General features: G+C 35.5%; 1 protein-coding gene across 5 annotated transcripts in view; it reads left to right on the top strand.

Moving 5' to 3' along the window:
• The window catches only part of LRP1B (LDL receptor related protein 1B), a 1,862,264-nt gene that overhangs the window by 1,737,739 nt on the left and 102,542 nt on the right, over nucleotides 1-21,983 (top strand). For all 5 annotated transcript variants that reach the window (XM_087435122.1, XM_087435120.1, XM_087435121.1 and 2 more), the window contains 4 exons: nucleotides 1,786-1,920; nucleotides 5,826-5,945; nucleotides 7,835-8,076; nucleotides 21,619-21,842. In XM_087435122.1, coding sequence (XP_087291248.1) covers nucleotides 1,786-1,920; nucleotides 5,826-5,945; nucleotides 7,835-8,076; nucleotides 21,619-21,842 — 721 coding nt within the window. The remainder of the gene's footprint in view (nucleotides 1-1,785; nucleotides 1,921-5,825; nucleotides 5,946-7,834; nucleotides 8,077-21,618; nucleotides 21,843-21,983) is intronic.

Here is a 21,983-nt window from a genome sequence, read left to right as displayed (position 1 = left end):
TTGTTTCAGGTTTTGGAAGGTGGAGCAAACCTCCTATGTGGGTCTTTGAGAAGTACAAGTCTTGTGTGGCTGAGAAGCCCTGCCGCCCACAGGTCCACACACACAGTCAACACAGTCCTGCCCCGTGTGAGTGCCCCGACCCCCCCAAGCGGACCCAGTCTCTCCACGGCGGGAGCCCCACACACTCCGCCACTGCCCCACACTCTCCACCCGCTCCCCGCGCACACCCTGCCCCGCTCAAGTCAGCCCAGTTGTCAGGCTGCAGAGAATCCAGTCACCAATCTATGCAGGCCCGCACGTTGCCTGAGGGCTTGTTGTTGGGTGGGGCTAGTCTCTAGGGTGGGCTGCCTGCCCTGGCTGAGCCGGATCAAATCGGCGCTCCAGCGGGTGGAGCAGACCCCGGGCCAGCAGGTCTCAGGGAGAACTCCAATGGCGTCCGTGTCAGCACGCTCACACCAGGCCACAACAATGGCCGCCGCCAATGTCCCAGTCCCTGGAGAGGTCTCACCCCTCACCGAGATGCACTCAGGGCCTATTAGGTGAGTCTCTTGTCACCGAAGCACTGTGCACCTTTCTTTCTGGTGATTTTAGGATGCTTTCTGGAACGGGTGAGTTTGTGCACGGGCCCTTTAAGAGCCAGTTTTAGTTTCTTTGTGAACCGGGTTTTCTGGGGGTGCTACCCAATGCTTTAGTAGCAGGCAAAGTCAGATATTATGCCGCTGGTGTCGATTGTGCTGGGTCCACAAAATGCCCACAGCGGGGGCGCTCCCCGGCTCAGGGCCCCGCGCCTCCAGGGAGGCTGCGTACCTGTGAGCTGCTCCCGGCGGCCGTGAAGCTGGCGGCTTGTGAAGGTGGCGTTTTTCCTCTCCAGAAGGGAGTCTCTGCCTCTTCTACCCCAGTTAGGATTGTCCGTTGTTGCAGGAGTTCCTCTCATCCAGTTTTCAGTTCTGTCTCAGGGGTAATTTTTCCACGAGTAGTTGTAAATTGGCTGTGTCCACGGGAGGAGGTGAGTTCAGAGTCTGCCTACGCCGCCATCTTGACTCCGCCCCTAAAGTTCTCATATTTCTGAATAATTTGACTTGTTTAAGTAAAATACAGCTAATTCAATGTTACCCCTATAACAATATCCCTGTCATTTATTTGCATACTAAGATGTTTTCTGAAATGAGATAAAGCAATGAAATTGCAGCTACTACGCTGGAAATTACAAATACCACAGTCTATCCTAACCTGTGTTACAGCCCATGACCGTTGGAGCATGTTACACACTCAAATGTTGCTCCTCATATGTATATCCAGGCTAAAAAAGTTTAAGAACTGATGATTTAGTCTACTTGCTTGAGTAACACGGTGGTACCCTTGGTTGAATCCCTGAAATTTAAGTTTCGGTTAGCAATAAATGTCCACATCTCTAGGTAGCTTCTAGGAAATGTTTTGGTTTTTAGAGAAGGATGAAGTACTCATACTTCCTACCATTGTAAAGATGGCCTGTCATGAGAACCATTGACTCTTTACTTCCTTTTAGAACCTAGTGTAGCTCCATAACAGCTGTAAATATCAGCTGTTGACAGCTTAGTCTAAACTATATTCAATGTAAATGAGTTCAGTTTTTATCTGTTTCTAAGCCTAAGAAATGAGGGCTTATATGGAGAGAAGACCATAATATTATAAATTCAGAAAGAGTTATCTATGGAATAATAAATATAATTTCAAATTAAGAAAAAAATAAACTCCCACTTCAGGAATTAGAATTATATTAGTTTTTATCATATTTTTAAATCCTAGCTCCGGCTGAATATACCTGTGAAGATAATGTGAATCCATGTGGAGATGATGCATATTGTAATCAAATAAAAACATCTGTTTTCTGTCGCTGTAAGCCTGGATTTCAGAGAAACATGAAAAACAGACAGTGTGAAGGTATAGTACATTTCCTCAACAGCTTGCTCTTAAATCTTTAGGTTATAAAAGACTCCCAAGGCTGCTAAATTGTGAGATGACAGGAGATTGATTTTCGTCAAAATGGTATGTATCTACAGGATACCTTTTACTTAAGAGAGTGCAAGTCCCTGGGGTCAAGAGCCTGTTTGTTTGTATTGTTAAGCTAACCATGCTGAGGCTACAAAGCCTTTTCTGTAGCAGATTCAGACCTGCAGGAATTCCAATTGTATTGTTACACTTCTGTTTTGAAATGCAAATAACGAAATTGCTGGTTCAGGAACTATTGGAGAATTAGAGGCACTTCGTCAAAGAATGTGTTTGTGATGACCCATTTCTCTTGAGTTGTGGCATTTGCAGTACTGCAATAGATAATTCACTTCTAAAGGATCGTGGGCTTTTTTTCCTAACACCATGTCTCAAACGATGCTTTATATGATCAAGAGTGTCTTCTAAAATTCAAAGATGGGATATAAATAAATCCCCCTCAACGTACTTGAGATCATTTAAAAACTGAGCATGTAGGATAGCCAGAATCTCATAGTAAGTTATATGTAAATATCATTTACATCAAGACTTTAACTGTAGAGCCATGAAATACAGACCTATATGCACTTTCTGCCAGTTTCTCCACTAAGACTGATATTATTGTGATTAAAGCCAAACCTAAATTGTCTAACTCTGGCTTATCCAGGGTAAATTCTAGTTGTAAAATGCTGTCACCTACCAGCTTCCTTTTCTACTGTATCTTTATATTATTCTTGGGTAAAGAAAAGTGATTTTACATTGTGTCAATCAAAATGGAATTATTGAAATGAATTAATTATACTCACTCCAAAGGGGAGGAAGTATAGCCGTGTTGTATTTGTGTACATTTTGAGTTATATACTTGTTTTGATTATTCATGATGTTACTGCCCAAGGGGGTGTTGTCTGCCCACCACAAGACATGCCAATAGTCAAGAGAAAGGAGGTAGGAGAGAAAGGACTTTTTATTACAGCTTGCTAGCAAGCTGTAAGATGGCCAACTAATGTCCAAAAAAACCATCTTAAGGGGGATACAGAATCTTGAAGCATTTATGTAGGCCAGTGGGTTATAGTGGAGGTGGTTAGAAAATGTTGAACCCCCTGGTGTTGCATACTGGGTGTTGCCACATCAGATCTTTCAGTTGTCGTGGATATCAGCATAGAATCTCTGTCCAGGGGCCGTCGTATTCCTAGAGAACTCAAAAGAACAAAGTTCTCATCTTATCGCAGCTGTGAGGGGCCATAAAATCTACAGAGCCTGCATATCCCCTGGAAACAGACCCTTACTTATCTAGGGAAACTAAAGCAAAGATTCAAAGGGGCTGGTGAATCAGGGTTATTCATAGTTCCAACATCTTCTTCTATAAGATGGCTTCCCTTATGCTAACTTTGTGTTGAGTCGGTGTCAATGACATTTTATTACTCCATTAACATGGAACACTGAAAACTGGCAACCTAAGTTTTCTCTATTTTCGTAAAAAAGCAAATTATTTCTCAAGACTAGGCGATTTCTTCTTTCTTAGAGACTTTCTATCAATTGTATATAAACACACATACACACACAATTTCTTTAGGATTTTAATTTCAAATAACATTAATTTTCTAATAGTTATTTGTGAATGGTGGGCTCTGTTTCCTGTGTATACATACTAAATTTAGAATTTCTGCTCTTTTCATGGCAAATATAACCTGCAAGCTACACTCCTCATTTTACATTGCTATGAATCTAGTATTTTTGTTGTGCAGATAAGTAATTTCTGAAGGCCCATAAAATTTGTGTCTTAATTTAATAAATGAAGTTTTGATAGTAAGGAAAAGCAGTTTGACTTGGTGTGGAGAAGGGGAAAGACATTAGCTTGATTTGTAATCCAAAGAATTTAAATTTGTTTGTGCCTTTCCTATATATAGCTCGAACACAGCATAAGAAATCACTATTTGATATTAAAGCCGAAATACTTCAGTTAGAATATCTAAAGGGAAGAAAAATTAAAGGGAACAGCAGAAGAGGAATAGAAATGGATTAATAGTTGCTGTGTACCAGGCACTGTTTTAGGTACTGGACATGTGTGAGATTCCTCCATCCTCTTCAAAAGCTCACGATACAGGCATTATTATAGAGCTGCGGAAAAAATGGTGATTCTGGCAGATATGGGGCCATGTGAGGGAGCTGAGATTTTATCAAATCATGCAGATTTTTGCTTATTTTGATTCAATATCAAAGGGAAACGATAGCAACAAATAACTCCCTGTTCAAACTTACTGGTACCAAACAAATCAAAAATATTTATTGTAATACTTTTTTGATGGCTAAGTTCTGATAACATGTATTTTACTTTATCCCTGGTATAGTATTTGTTAACAAGTAAATACAGTTTTCTTTATCTCTTTACCCTATAATTCAGTCAAACACAGAAATGAATTGTCGTGGGAGTGCTTAGATTCACCTTGGACAAAGTATCATAGCAGAGACAATAGAATCAGAAAACCTAAGTTTAAGCCTTGCCACTGTCTTTTACAAGTGTCACAGGGAAGGTTCTTATCTCTATGGTTGAGGCTTTGGAACATTGTTGAGTGCAAAACAAAAGATAAATTATTACTGCTGTACTTATCCTTAAATTCTCTAATTCAAGGGAAGGATTTATCTCACAGATTTATTACATAATTAGGGCATTTATAAGTGATAAAAGGGGCAGAGGAATTCTGTTGATTGAAAGCAAAAGTAGAGGAGGAAAAGAGAGAGAAAGTAGACGATTCACCAGAATCACCTGACCTCAATCCTGGCCATGCTTAAGCCATTAAAATTAGAGGCATGTGTTAAGCCACAGAATATTGCCTGTGATTTATTTATTTATTATTTATGATTTATATATAGGCAGTCACGGTTTTTTGGTTATTGTCGTTGGTTTGTTTAATTTACATTGCCTTTCTTGTTACATAGTCACTTCATATATATGAAGCCATAAGTGTGTTAGAGGTGTATCCATATCTTCATTCTTTGCCAGACCTTGTGCAAAATGCTGACAGTAAATAAATAATAATTTATAACCCCAAGGGGTTGACAGTCAAGTAGTGGATATGAATATATGACCACATATGTGAAATATAGTATAAACAATGCTGTAAGAGAGAAACACCAAGATAGCAAACAGTGGAGAAACTATGGGATGGATAGTCACTACTATGCATTGGTGGAGACCAAGGAAGCCTTCACTTCAAGGCAGATGAGTAGAAATTCTCTATGTAAATGTGGGCAAAGATATTACCTTCATGTGTTGCTTAATGATGGGGATATGTTCTGAGAAACATGTCGTTAGGTGATTGCGTCCTTGTATGAACATCATAGAATGTACTTACACAAACCTAGATGGTATAGCCTATACACACCTAGGCTATATAGTACTAATCTTATGGGACCACCATCTTATATACAGTCCGCAATGACCCACATAAACGTCATTATGTAGGACATGACTGTATAGGACAAAGGAATAGCATATAACGTGTGAAGTTATGGAGATCGGTAATCAGAAACACAGTTAAAAAGGAAACCTCCAGAAGTGTTTATTTGAGTGAATGAAAATACTAGGGAAGTTTGAAATGGATATTTCAATGTGTTAAGTGGATTAACAGGCAATGTACAAATAATTGATGAATTATTGTAGTGAAACTATTGTGAAAAAACTGTTTTGGCCTGAAAATATTACACATTAAGTTACAGACTTAAGAGTTTAAAAAGACACTGAGAGAAATAGGAGTAAGAAATGGAAGGAAGAGAAATAAATTTGTCTTTTCTGAAATGTGGAAAGAATGGAAGTGCTAGTTGGGGGTGTGATGATGCTATTCTGAGCTCTTCTTTTCTAGACCTTAATGAATGTTTGGTGTTTGGCACATGTTCCCATCAATGTATAAATATGGAAGGATCATATAAATGTGTGTGTGACCAGAATTTTCAAGAAAGAAATAACACTTGCATAGCAAAAGGTAAGGTTCTAACTATTATTTCCAAGGCTACTATAATTTTGCTGTAAACATCTGACAGGGAAAAAAATGTTTCATATTGCATTTTAGCAGTAGCTTCATGCCTGATGATATAGAATAAATCTCTTTAATACTGATTAATTTGACCAACTGACTTATCATTCTTAATTAATCTAATCTGGTATGGTTTATAGACACAACTGTCAAATACATGGTTACTGTTAAAATCACTGTTGTATTTGAAACAATTTGTCAGAAGTGGGTAAAAGTTTAAAAGCCAATGTGATAGGCAGAATATAAAGTATCTTCCTTTATGGCTTGCTCTCAGTATGTTTGAGAAATTGTTACACCACTGTGATAAAAATAATAGGTTAAAGGTTAACATTATAAGGAGAATGTAATTTTGAGTAAGAATTTAAAAGGTTTTAAAATAAAATCATGCTTTCAGATTCAGACCTCCTCCACTTAGGAATATCATTTTTTAAAAAGTAAATGACAGAGGGGCAGGCCCAGTGGCCTAGTGGTTAAGTTTGGCACACTCCATTTCAACGGCCTGGGTTCGGTTCTTGGGCGTGCACCTACACCACTTGTTGGCAGCCATGTTGTGGTGGCGACCCATGTACAAAATAGAGGAAGATTGGCACAAATGTTAGCTTAGGGCAAGTCTTCCTCAAGCGAAAAGAGGAAGATTGACAACAGATGTTAGCTCAGGGCAAATCTCCCGCAGTAAAAAAAAATTTAAATTACATTAAATGACAGATATGTATTTTGGGCTTTTTTAGATATGGGTTTTAATGCTTATAAGTTTTCACTAAATAATATTGTAACAAATATTATTAGTTATAGAGCATTATTGGACAATGTTAATAAAATAGTTACTACAAGAGGAAAACAACATGATATAGTGGATCAAGGACGGGCTATGTAGTTAGACGTATGTGTATTTGAATCCCAGCATTGCACCTTTCTGACTGTGTGGCCTCAGGGAAGTTATTAAATCCTCTGAGCCTCAGTTCTTCATCTGTAAAATGGGAATACTAATCCCTACTTTCAAGGGTTGTTGTAAGAAGAGGAGATAAATTGTGAAAGGCTTAACAGTGCCTGCAACATAGTAAACATTCACTAAATGAGAGCTGTTAAACCTGTAGAGCTGAACTACACCTCATTGTGTATTATTATTTTTTTTAATTTGCAGACACTATATACACAATGCAATCTTTCTTTATGGTTTCATTAATATTTTAATTAATATTTTTAGGATTCACTTGAGGGTTTTACTTGTCTCAATATGGAAATGGCATCTGAATTGTAGGTGTCAAAACTTCAGGCTCGAGAATTCCACTTAGCAAGATTCCAGATAATATTTGGATTGTGGCACTTTAATATAATAAATATTGATATCTTTGTATAATAAAAACAATTTAAAATATATGAATAGTGGAAGAAGAAGATTCTCATCTTTTAATTTTCATTTCTTAGTCTTAGGTAATGATCACTCAGGTGCATAAATTAAGTGCTCAGAAATGTTTGAGGCTTAATGAGTACACAATATAGCATCTGAATATTGAGAATCAAAGCATTAGAACATAATGTATTGTGACTTACCAAATAGAATCCCTCTTCATAAAAAGGATATCTACTACAAATACCTAATTTCTAGCTGTAAGGTAAGCTTTGCCCTAGGAAAACCTACGTCAATAACTCTTAGAAATGCTTAAGTATGTATTAGAAATAAGTCATGAAGATTAAAAGACGGTATAAAGTTGGTTAATTTTTATTGAGCAAGAAACTGTGCTAAGAATAACAATTCAAGATAATTTAAAAGTACAATCATTGCTTTTACATTAGTTGAAATTTACTTTATTTTTGTATTTTATTATAATAATCTCCAGGCTCTGAAGATCAAGTTCTCTACATTGCTAATGACACTGATATCCTGGGTTTTATATATCCATTCAACTACAGTGGTGATCATCAACAAATTTCTCATATTGAACATAATTCAAGGATAACAGGGATGGATGTATATTATCAAAGAAATATGATTATTTGGAGTACTCAGTTTAATCCAGGCGGAATTTTCTACAAAAGGATCCATGGCAGAGAAAAAAGGCAAGCAAACAGTGGCTTGATTGTAAGTAAATAACATTGAATATTTGAAGGCTCAAATCTTCCCACGTGCTTGTTTTTTTTAAATCTATCAATCACAATATCTGATTATAAGAGATAATTAATATATTCAATGATTCCTCCCAATATTCTCCTTATATAGAAATAAAGCATTTTATTACTCATTTATTCCCATAGCTGCATATAATTTAATTGCATGATGCTATGTTTTTGTTTTAATGCATTTGATTTAATTATATAAGAATCATAATGAATAATATCTAACATTTCTAAAAAATTTTGTATTTTATAGTGTTTAACAATATATTATGACCATGAGGGTTTTTTAATAATGAGATGAGGTTGGGAACCATTACTTTGTTTTTATGTTAGAAAAAATACTGTCAAAAATATGCAGGGAAATTGTTTCATTTTTAACAATATCAGAAATATACTTCTCCTCTAGGGCAAGAGATCAGCTCAATAGTGTAACCGTTTCTTCTGACTCCTGACAGCTGTTTTTCAGGGAACATCCGAAACAGAGCAGTATTGTTTGCTGGTGTATGATGGACATGTTGATTATCATAGTTATTTGTTTTGAGAAAAATAAACCAGAACATTTCTTTAGATTTGTGGTTGTAGACTATCCTTTTTTGTTTTAGGACATGTCAATTTACTGGGTATTTTATATTTTGAAGTAACCTGGGGGAAAATGACAGATAAGTACTTATTTTTATAGGGCCTGGCACATTCTACTTTTTTTAACCAAAAAGTCAAGTGCTATCACAGTAGGATACAATTGAAGCTTTGCATTTGAAAATAATGCAAAGAGGTACCTATCTGGAAGTCTTCACTACCTTTTGCAGTGGTATCTACTACAAATATTTGAACTACATGAATACCATTTGATAGAAATCTGGAATGTATTTTTATCAGTAGTAGATAGCAATAAGCTGGTTTTAAAAGAAGCTATATTAGCTTTCGAATTCAGCTTAGATTAAATTAATTGTGAGTAAAAATCCATATATCTCAGAGTTGTTTCCTCAACAACTTCTTCTCCAAAGACAGTGTTATACAATAGCTTTAGTTCTATTAAGAAGATTTCTAGGACAGAGCCAAGAAAGTTAGTAGATCGCTCTGCCCTTCTTCACTCACATATAATCTCCTTCCTCTCTCTCAGACCAAAAGGCTGACTCAGAGTCTTAGATAGCTTTAGCTTTCTTTATTTCTAAAATGCAAGTCTGCTTTGCAAAACCGTTAACTCCTATGGTACCATTTTGTCTGTTATTAATGAAGTGATAAAGAGTATATACTGTGGAGTTACACTGCTTGGGTTTGAATCTTTTCCTGTTGCTTACTAGCCTTTTAGGTCTCTGTACTGTCTCTTCTGTGAGAAATACACACACACACGCACATATACACATATTATATGTATATTAGTGTTTCACAGCTCTTGGCAATAGTAAGTACCATACAGATGCTTGCTATTAACAGTATGATGATGGTGATGATGTTGATGATGACAAAGATGTTGTTGATGATGATTGGCAACATAATCTTCTCTGTGATGCATATTATCATATTGAAAATTATTTGCAACTTACTCTTGTCTGAATTTTATAGTTGTTAAAAATACTCACGTCTTTACTAAATTTTGATATAATTTTTCAGAGAAAATGATTTGATAATTATTAAAGTTTTGTCCTTGGGGAGATTGACAATGTACTATCAGTGTTCTCAGAATTTGGTCAGAAGCCAAATTTGTTTAATATTTGATAACTAAGTCTTTAATCTTATACACACAAATATATAAATGTAAATATATTTGTATATTATATATTTATTTACATGTATCTATTTTATATATTTTGAGCTTTAATTTCATTAATATGTTATAGAATCTTTCATAACCAATGACAAAGCTATCGATTAGCCTTTTTCTAGTAAGATATGAAACTTCATTTGGTCTTTTACTGGTAATGATTACTTGTGTTGTATCACGCAGATTTTCTGTTTGTTTGTTTTTATCTTTCTTTTCTTAGACCTACCCATGACTAACAGTGTTCACTAGGAGGAAAAGTAGGTAACAGTAGGGTACATTTTCTAGGGGCATATTATAGCTAATTAAAAGTCATGATTATAAGGTTGGAAGCTCTGAACCATGAGTTTTAGCACTATGTTCTAAGCCATTAAGCGTTCCATAGAAATTCAAACCAATACATTATAAACAAACAAAGAAAAACACTTAAGGCTACACTGATGAGGACAATTATTTAACTTTGCTTCCTAAATCTTTTTGTAATCCTGATATCTCAATATTATAAACATGGAATAAATCCATTCTTACCACCTTAACTTAATGAGAAATGTGCTTTTTTAGAGCGATTATGTGACTTATCTATGGCCATGCAGCTTTAATGTGATGAAATTTAGACTTTAACTTGAAAAACCTGTCACGTCTCTGAGTCTCAGCTTACTCATCTGAAAAACAACTACGGTATTGAAGTAGACAATTTCTGAAGTCCTTTCCAGATAGTAAATATATACAGTTTCCAAAGATGTGTGACATAGTATGTGTCTACCTATTTATTACCTGGACAATTTGTATCTGTTCCTCTGAAATCCATTTTGTGTATAAAGAATTGATTTTCTACCCTTATGAATTACTCTGCCATGTATAATATTTGTTCTTTTAACAGTCACGAGTTAGTCATCTATTAGTTTAATGGGCATGCAATCTATTTCATCTTCTAAGTCTTGATACAAATATTAAATGATACCAAGTTGAGAATTCCCCACCCCTTGGAAAATGAAACTCAAGATTTTTCCCTAAGCTAAATATGGAACGTTCATTTCTATCTTTGAATCAATATGCAAAATAACAAAAAATACACAAATCAAACTATGGATACTTTAGTTATAACCCCGTTATCAGTGAACCAAATGGAAGATGTTAGCCATGTGATAGCAGGATGTCTTGAAAGCGTATTTACAAATATGCAAAATTTTGGAATATTTCTATCTCAGTAAAGGACAGGAAATATGTTGTATCAGAAATCAGAAGAAGAATATTACTCAGAAAACTAAATGTTAACTCAAGTCCATTCCAAAGGAAGGTAATTTTCAATATGATCTTTTTTTTTGGAAGTCGTGAAGGGAATACTCTTTTGTAATTTGTGCAAATGGTTGGAATAGTAATTATGATTACAAATTTAAATTTCAAATGCAGACTCAGTTATTTATAGATAGAAATGCTTCTGATTTTCTAACCCCCTGGGCTATACAAAATGGATGGATTTTTTTCCTTTCAGAAAATTAAATAATTTAAAACTTAAAAGACTGACATGATTCAATCTATATGTAAAGCATAATGAGATTATGGAATTTGAATTTTAGTAATCAGAACAGAATATGATAGCATTATGCAACAATTGTACATACTTTCTGGCAATTTATCATTTCTAGTATGAAATGCTGTAGCAAAGTACATGAAGGCAAGCACTATGAAGTAGGTCAATGCTTGGAAAAATGCAAATGACTTTAGAAATACAGATTCAATTTTTACCATAAGAGCTAAATAATCCCAAGCAAAACAAATGGTTCATCTGATCTTTCTGATTTTGAGAAGTGAATATGATATACCATTTTTGGCATACTCTATTATGCAAAATAGAATGTTTAGAATGAACATGCTTATAATTTTATTCATTAATAATCATAGTTTTCTTCAAAAAGTTGATTAGGGTATTTTTTTTTCCTGAAAAGCTTTTAACAAAATATTCAATTTAGTTATCTTTAATAGGTTTCAATTTTTAACTGGGATCCTAGCTAAACACCTCACACCCAATGTATGGGTCTGTGTGTATATCACACACACACATATGCACGTGAGTGTGTAGGTGTGCATATATAGACTCACACATAAGCATGTGTTTGTGCGTGTGTACACAGGTTTTAGCTAAAACTTCAAAGTCTTATTTTAGGGCATTTGGTAAAAATTGGTAGTTTATTTTTTCATTCTTTTCTATTTCTTTTCTTCATTATTATAAAATTATGATAACCGTTACAACTCTAAATTGAAACTGTCTCTACTTGCTTAGCAAGAATACTTTTAAAACCATCTGAGTTCATTCAAACCAGTCAACAACTGCAATCATTTATTATGATTACTTTAAAAGAAATCTAAAACTATCAGATTATTACATTATTGCCATTTTGTGGCTTCATTGTTGTTGATTGCATAAGACAGGCACTCAACAATACGTACCAATTAGAGTTAAATGATTCTGTAACAGTGGCAATCAATATTCAAAATTTTACTGAATAGAAATCTTATAAGCCTATATAAAACATATGATTCTATAATTAATAATTCTGAGAAAATTGTTGATCAGACTGTATAGCATTTTAAGGTGAACAAGTCAAGTTTTACTCATTCAAACCCAAAGCTTTATTTAAAGACTTCTGTTTGTTAGATTTAGTGCTGAGTTCTTGTGATACAATAATGCTAACACAGAGTCTCGTTCTCATGAAGCTTATATTTATATATATACTCATGAAAAAAACAAAGTCGAATAAACTCATAAATAAAGAAATACAAAAACTTCTAATCTTGAAAAGTGTATTGAAGGAGCTAAGTAATGGAGTAAGAAAAAAACTCAGATGTTCTACGTTTTCTTTGGACAGGATGATCAGTAAAGGCCAATTTGAAGAGAAGACATTTGAGCTAAGACCTAAGAGACGAGATGAAAGTAATGTCATTTATTTATATCTAAGACAGCTATTCTACTTTTTATGTAGAGAATGGACTTGGTGGGAGAAAAGGCTGGAACAGAAGGAGACTACATAGGAGGATTGTGCTCCAAGTTAGAAATGGTGGTCGGTTGCACTATTGTAGTTTCAATGAAATGGAGGGTAGTGAATGGAAGTTTAACTAAAAATATTTGCAAATAGAATATACATGGAAAATAAGGATAGGAAAGACTCAAGAATGATACTTAGATTTCTGAATTATGCAACTTAATGGATACTGAGAATGATAAACTGTGGGTTCAGTTTTAGTCATGTTAAGTCTAAGGTGGCTATAAGAGATCTAAATGAGATGTCAAGTAGTTAATGGTGTATTCAAGGCTTAATCTTAGATCTCTGGACTAGAGATATATATTAAGGAATAGAGGAGAGATCTAAAACCATGAAGCCAGGTTAGATTACCAGGGAGAGAGTACAGAGTAAGTAAAGAACTGGAACCAAGCTCTGAAATCAAATTAAAACGATATTAAGGAGTGGCCAGTGCATTGGGAGAAAATAAGAGAGTGTAGTCACAGAAACTCAGAGAGGAGAGTATTTTAAAAAAGAAATTGGGGTTATATTTCTAGTGTACTGCTGAAAGATCAAGGAAAGGAGGATAAAGAAGTGTTCAATAAATTTGGCCACAGATTCATTAAGGACCTTGGCAAATGCTTAGGGTGCATGGAGGAAGCAGACGTGAGAGAGCACTGGTGGTTCTACATCAGTAGTTCTCAACTGGGGATGATCTCTCATTCCAGGGAACATTTGGTAATGTCTGGAGGTATTTTTGATTACCACAACTGGGGAGTACTGCTGTCGTCAAGTGAGTAGAAGCCAGGGAGGCCCTACAATGCATAGGATAGTCCCTCACAACAAGGAATTATCCTAACTAAAATGTCACTAGTGCTAGAGTCGGGAAACCTTTCTCTACATAGTAATGAAATCAACCTCTCCAGTCAAGGTTTAAGTAGATCTTTTTGTTTGTTATATCACTTTATGTGATAATAATCCTGAAATACAAAATGGTTCTAAGGTGAATCACCAATGTAGTTATTCTTTTATTGGTCTCTTCTTTTTCTTTCCTGACCTTCTCGGTCTCTTTTTCTAGATTCCCTTTTTCTTCCCCCTTAACATTGGAATGCACCCAGGCTCAGACCTTGATCCTCTGCTTTCTATCTTTTCTCACTTTCTCGGACAGTTCACATAGTTTTGTGGTTTAACATACATCCACATGCTAACAATTACCTAATTGATATCAGGCTCTGTCCAACTGCTTACTTTGTTTTTCCTTTTGGATGTCTAAAAAAATTTCCAAAGTAGCATGCCTAAAAATAAACTTCTCATATGACCTACAAAATCTGCTGCCCCAATCTAATGTAATCGCAACTCCATTTTCCAGATGCTCAAAGTAAAAATCTTGGAATCATCATTGTCCCCTTTCCTTCTCTCATGACTCCAAAGTCAGGCACTATGATTGAATCTATCTTCGAGGTATGTCCAGAAGCTGGCTACCTTATGTCAGCTTTATTGCAAGTATCTAGTTTTGAACCACCATCATCTTTCTTTTGAATTAGTGCAATAGCTTGCTAACTGGTCTTCTTGCTTCCCTTCTTACTCACAACACAGTAGCCAGAATGCTCCTTCTAAAACATAAATCAGATCACATCACATCTCTGATCAAAAATATCCAATGGTTCCCCACTGCAAAAGAAAAAGTTCTCATAATGCCTTACAAAGCCTTACAAGATCTGGTCTCCAGTTACTTCTCTGACTTAATTTCCTATTACTTTTCCCCTTATTTACTCTTCTGAGAAACTTTACTATTTCTAAAACTCATAAGTAGCTATTAGTATAAGGCCTTTCGTTTTTTTTTTTTTGGTGAGGGAGATCAGCCCTGAGCTAACATCCGTGCTAATCTTCCTCTTTTTGCTGAGGAAGACCGTCTCTGAGCTAACATCTATTGCCAATCCTCCTCCTTTTTTTTTTTTTTTCCTTCCCCGAAGCCCCAGTAGATAGTTCTATGTCGTAGTTGCACATCCTTCTAGTTGCTGTATGTGGGACGCGGCCTCAGCATGGCCGGAGAAGCGGTGCGTCGGTGCGTGCCCGGGATCCGAACTCTGGCGGCCAGTAGCGGAGCGCGTGCACTTAACCGCTAAGCCATGGGGCCGGCCCAGGCCTTTCTTGAAATGTTCTCTTGGCTTAAAATGTTCTTCAGCTAGATATCATTCATGACTCAATTCCTGAACTCCTTCAAGTCTGCTCAAATGTCATCTTCTGAATACATAACTTATTGATAATTGTTATCTGTTGACCCACTCCCATCCTGGTATCCTCTATGCCCTGCTTTTTTTAAATTCCCATAGTACTTATCTTTGTTAAACTGCCATATAATTTACTCATCTATTATATTTATCATCTAATGTCTACTTTATCTTGCTGTTACTAAATTCCCAGATGACAGATATTTTTGCTCTTTTGGCCACAACTGTAATCCTAATATCTAGAACAGGACTCATCATAAAGTAGGTACATAATTAAAAAAAAAATTAGAAGCAGTAAGTTAATTGAAAATATTTGATATACCTGGCAATAGTATACTGATCTTGAAAGTTATCCATCACAAGTTATTCTTCTCATCCTTGGTATTCAATTCATCACAGGTTCAAATATTTTTATCTCCAGATATATCTCATTTTGTCCCCTTTTTCTCTCACTAACCTGGATTAAACTTCCACACTCTTCCTTCTGGGTTCCACTGAGTAAGCCTCCTCTGATTTTCCTCTATCCACTTTTGGTCCCCAGTCCTAAGCCATACTCCACACCATAGCCAAAATAATCTTCAAACATTAATCTGATCATCATATCTCCCTACTTCAATCTTTCTAATGTATTTCCATTGAAAAATCGTTGGTTTACATGCCTCTCCATGACATTGAGCCCCATCTCCCTCCACACCCCTCCCATCTCCTTACACATCTATGAACATACACATATAAACCCACAAACTCACATTTTGTTCTAGCCATAAGTAGACCATATTTTATTTCTAAGAAGGTAACTTCTCTTCACTTCAGAATCTTTATACATGATATTTCTTCTGCCTCCCTTAATTATTCTGATGAAGCAAATCTCTTTTATTAAGAAGATATCACTTTTCTCATTATTACTATCATTGAGATTGGTCTTGGTCTTTTTTAGGCATTAGTGATCTCAGCCTAGATAATGTAGTTTCAGGTCTTCCAAAAGACCTAATTGAACCACTGTTACTGTTGGAAGGGGCAGGCTCACAGAAAGATTGACTATCACCTGAAGAATGTCAATTTTATGTCTAGGAAGTAGCCTATAGGGTGACCTCATTATTATTCTAGATTCTATTTAGACTTGGAAATTGGATTGTTAGTTTATATACAGGGAGTAATAAGACAGTGGGAAACTAATTTTAATGAAGCTGGCAAAAAATTATAAATAAAACTCAGAATTTCATATATTTACAAATACACATACAAACACACACATACTCACAATCTGAATGAATTTGATGGATGAGAGACATTAAACCATAAGAGCCCAATGTACGTGTACATATTCATATACATATGTATATACATACATATATACATATCTGCTGCATAGACTGAATATTCTTGTTCATCCTCAAGATGCTCACCTAATGATTCTGGAGACACACTGTCAACATTTGCTTCTCTGATTCTTCTTTTTCTATGTGTTTGTTGCTGTCTTAACCCCCTTTCTTAAATATACATAATTTGTCCATTAAAGTCAACTTCTTTAGTCTCTTTATGGCATGCTTTGCAAACCAGCTATATAGATAAGATAAATGAATGAAACAGATTGGACATAGCATTAGGGACCCAGGTGAGAGAAAGAAACTGAACACACGTCCCACTAAATCTGGGGGCAGCAGCTGATTGACTCTGCTATTCCGGAATGTTGGCCTGCTTTTGATATACTATCTTATATATCTTTAATTTTTAAGAAAAACCAAAGTTTGAATTTTTAAAGTGGTTTCTTCTTATCTTTCAAGTTAGAATCTACTTAAAAGTTTTTTTAACTTTAATTTAGTCCTCAACCTACCATTTTGCAATCTCTGCTTTCGGATAACTCTGCATTATCTCTCTTAAATTGTAAATGTCAGAAGGCACTTTGCTTCCTTAATTCCAGGTCATTCATGTAGGAGTATGATATCAAAATTGCCTTTGTAAGTGCTACCAAATTTTTTACTTACTGACTAGTGCCTGAAAATTCATAATTAGCATTAGACACATCCTTAAGGTTATATAAAATGCAGACCTCCATAGAATAGATAATATTTTAAACTGTTACATAATTTAGTGTTTAGAAGCTAAAGATTTTTACAGATCATCTAATCCAAAGCCTTTATTTTATAACACTCTATAATTTATAAACAAACTAGGACTAGGTCTTAAACCAAGTTTCCAAGTCCAAATTTAGTGTGTTTTCTAGCCTCCCGTGATATCTTTTGTTTACCTGATGGTGTGAATGAAGGTTTTGAGAGCAAGTTTTGCTTTTTTTATGGAGAGAGAGTAGTAAATCACAAGAAATAAGTTTAAAGAACATTGAACATGCTAAAAAAAAAAAAAAAGTGATAAGTTCACAAACAATATTGAGTCTCTAATCCAAAGACAAATTCATTCTTTTTTAAAAATTGTCTGAGAATTACGTACTTTTATTTGGTTTCTTTTTCCCCTAACAGCAGTTTGAGCCAGGTCGACACAGTCTTAATGTAGATAAACAGTGTTCAAATTACTCAGATTGAAATAATATGTTCTTCAGAATAAATTATGGATGGAAGCCAGTGGTTTCATCCCTGAAATGGTTTTGGGGCTCTTACACATTCTAGCTCTAACTTTTTCTTGTTTCTTTTTGGATTTCTCCATTGGTATATGAGTTTCTTGATTAAAATACTAAATATCTAGATAGTTTACAAGATTGCTAAGCTACAAAATTTAGTAATGTCCAGAATTCGTGTAGTCATTATTTTACTTCTAGCTCCTGGTATATAAGAATTTGATCTGAGTCATATTTTGTGGATCAAAATGTACAGCCTTTTCCTTCAGTGTGACATACATCACACGCACACACACACACAATTTCTTTGGAGTGCCTTTACATCTTTATTTTAATAGCGTTACATTAAGAGAAAATTAACTTTAGTAAAATGAACCGAATTTTCTTTTCTTAGATGTACATAAAGATAAAAAAAAATCACAAACAAACAAAATATGTGACCACCTCAATCTATCCTTGTATTAACTCTGTTTTCTTAAAGTATATTGCTAAATATAGGAATTTTGTTAAAAAGACTGTATTTCCATGGCTCAAATGCTTGAAACCCCCTTTCATAGCTTTTCCTCTTTCCCTGACTCAAAACAAATATTTCCAGTGACTTATGTCTTTAGTTTACTGCAGCTGGAATTGTGACAGATACCTTACAATCCGCAGCTGTAAAGGATTAGTAGTTTAAAGTAGTAACCTCTAATTTTGTTACAATCAAGCTGCCAATTTTTCTGTAAGATTTAAGTGTTTTATTCCTTCGACTAATATATCTGTACAAAGAAGAATGCCTTAGGCCTCAAAACTTTGGCTGTGTATAGAGAGCTTATTAGGGAAGAAATCATCTATCTGGAGAAAGCCGTCAAAATGCGTCTTCTACTTTGACAATATGAGCAATGCCTTTTGTTGTCAGGGTAACCGCATGCCTCTGCAGGCTTTTAAACATGACGTATTTCATTGGTGCGTCTGGTTTATTGGCCTGTCTGTCTAGTGAGCTAGCCAAAGGAGCAAATGAAGTTTTGTATTTTCTTCTTCTTTCCAGTCTGGTGTGTTTGTTTGGTTTTGTTTTCAGCCTCTTTGGAGGCAAATGGCTTAGCTTTCTTGTTTCTGTTTTCCCATGTCAGTCTCCATTCCACTCCCAGAACCTCAGTTTACCTTTCCTGTGTTTTCTCAGTTTTTGTATTTACCTAATTGGTTTTGAGCCTCTTCATAAATTGTCTGTTCGTTATATCAAGATCCAACAGGAGTTTCTGTCTTCCACTCTCCAGCCAACATCCATTCAATGTGAATTCTTTTTTTGTGGCTAATACTAGTCACAATCCTGGTCAAACTGTGAGCAATAAAGAGGGATTATTTCATCCCTACGGAACTCACTATAAAGGGTGATTTCCTAATTTGGCTATAGGTTCCTTGACAATAGGACCATCGTGTTGCTGTTGTCTTTTTGTTGACTTCTTCTTCTTCTTCTGTTCAGTTCTGCTCTCTTCAGTGTTGAGAATCATGGAGCATTCAGTGTGTTATGAGTCATTGAACATGAATACCTGGTAACATCTTCATCCTGTAGCCATTATTCCCTGAGAATCATCCTGTCACTTCATGACTTTAGGTTGAATTTGTTGGGTGTGACTATTCTATTGTTTTTTCTTTTTTGTGAGGAAGAGTAGCCCTGAGCTAACATCTGTTGCCAATCCTCCTCTTTTTTTGCTGAGGAAGATTGGCCCTGGGCTAACATCCATGCCTATCTTCTTCTATTTTATATAGGAGGCCGCCACAGCGTGGGCTGACAAGGGTTGCATCGGTCCATGCCTGGGATCTGAACCACGAATCCCAGGCTGCTGAAGCAGAGCGTGCAAACCTAACCATTACGCCACCAGGCTGGCCCCTGGTGTGACCATTGTTTACCCCATATTCTAACTACTTTATTTGATCCTGGGATGATATTAGAGATTCCTTGATCTAGGAACCAGAGAATAAATGTATAGATTTCAAAGACTCTGCACTCAACAGTATCTCTTGTGCTTAGCACTGAAAAGTAACATTTTCCCTTTCCCTAATCCATATTCTGTACCCTAGAAATGTGACCTAAATTGGATTTATCCTTCTAGAATTCGCCACTGGTAGCATCTCTAGCAGCTGCTTACCTGAAAAAGTATCACTGAATCAAACCTCTGAATGCTCTGTGAACATTAAGAATTTGGATTCTTAATTGTCAACAGTCCAGGTTTAAAGTATAGAATGGAAAGATAATCAGCATTTTTTTTTTTTGAGCATGAGTGAAATAAAATGAAAATCCTAAATTCACGAAAGTGCAACTTTGTGTGAAATATTCATATTTTAGCAAGGATACCATTAGGATAGAAAATCGTGTCTATATATTTATATGTGATAAAGGGAAAACAGGTTGTTTTCTATGCTCTTGCTGGACAACCAATATCATAATTTTTTTGCATTCTAAAGGCTTGTTCTAATGGTGTTAGAAAATGATAAATATGCTCCAACAGGCTCCAAACAGCTTATAATGGTTTTTTCTTTCCATTGTTTCTCATGTTTATAAATTTATGGCTTACACTGACATGCCCATGCCATTTGTTGATATATTTACTTTTAAATGCTGCCAAACCAGGAAAAAAAATATACAGTTAATTTAAATGATACTGGGACATTTGAAAATGATTTTGTGGTTTGGCCAAGACAAATCTTTGTATTCTACCTGTCTATGAATACTATTTATTTGGCATTTCTGGAGCATGTTGTATTGCAGAGGGCTATACATTCAACTTCAGTTAGCTATGAGATATCACTGGGTAGATGGATAGTATTTATTGTTAGAGTTGATAAGTAGAACACTGTATAACTTCATAACTTCAGTTTTTAAACCAACTGGTGAAAGACTGATAATAAAGGTCATTAGAAATTTCTATGGGTCCTGTGTTTAGTTCAAGCCGTATTTGCCTTCCTTGAGATCCCAGTAATCACATAGCAGACAGAGACTAGCAATTCCTGTTACTTAGCATCTCATGTTCTCTTTGGGAAGTTCAGTTTCTTCTCTTTTAATCCAAGTCCTCTCCTTAATAAAATTTATTCACTAGTATACCACACAAGAAACTATCATTATTAAAAACCCATATTTCCACTGGTTGCCAGGTCCTAATGATGCTCTTGTGCATTGACAACATGTCTAGTTATGTCATCTTCAAATAATTATTTCTATTCTTGATAATACCCCTGGGAATCCCTTCTCACTTCTGGTTATGCGCAATGAAACTGACCATGTCATATTAATTACTACACTAGTTCTTGCTCAAAGTGATCAAGTTAAATGAAGGGCACAGAGCATATGTTATTTTCCTTGCTGTCTATTCCCAGTGAATTCTCTTACCTTTGTCTCACAATAATTCAGTAATAAAATATTAAGCGGAAAATCCAAGCCAGCAGATATAATATAAATGACAGAGATGGTAACTTTCCTCAAAAGATGTTTAAATACAGTGTCTCTCTACATATGTCTACCTGTACTAATATTCTTTTTCCATTTTTAAATCAACAGACACGATGTTGAGTAAAAGAAGTCAGAAATAGAAGAGTATGATTCTATTTATATGGATTTATTTTAGCTAGTCTATTGTATTAGATATCAGAATTATTGTTACTCTCAGAGGAATACCGATGGGGAGAGGTCACAGGTGAACTTGCTACAAATCCGGAAATATTGTAGCGGGATGGTGGTTAAACAGGGGCAGTGATAGGTAAAACTCCAATGAGTTTTACACTTAAGATTTATGAAATTATACATCTGTAAAAATGAAGAATAAAATAAAGTATGTTGGGTATTTTTTAAATCTATGTAACAATTAATACCTGACTACGTTAATATGATTTCCTCATAATCTCAATGTATAGATACAGAAAAGTCCTCTAATTTGCTTTTGAAAATACTGTGGTTTGTTGTTTTGTTTTCTTCTAGTGTCCTGAATTTAAAAGGCCCAGGGACATCGCAGTTGACTGGGTTGCAGGAAATATTTATTGGACTGATCATTCTAGAATGCACTGGTTCAGTTACTACACCACTCACTGGACCAGTCTGAGGTACTCTATCAACGTAGGGCAGCTGAATGGCCCCAACTGTACCAGACTCTTAACAAATATGGCTGGAGAACCCTATGCTATTGCTGTAAATCCTAAAAGAGGGTAGGTTAATGACTTGATTATTTATGTTTCTAGATATGAGTATCCAATTTTAGAGATTGTCCCACCAGTGCTCTCTAGTTTTGTTTCTTAATGAGTATTTAACATACAGTAGATTCACAAGACTTCTGAAAATCCCTCTAC

Source organism: Ceratotherium simum, chromosome 9 (genome assembly GCF_057802395.1).
Source record: "Ceratotherium simum simum isolate JZ-2026a chromosome 9, ASM5780239v1, whole genome shotgun sequence".
NCBI lineage: Eukaryota > Metazoa > Chordata > Mammalia > Perissodactyla > Rhinocerotidae > Ceratotherium > Ceratotherium simum.
Note: the sequence above shows the minus strand (reverse complement) of the source record. Positions and strands in the feature narration are given on the sequence as shown.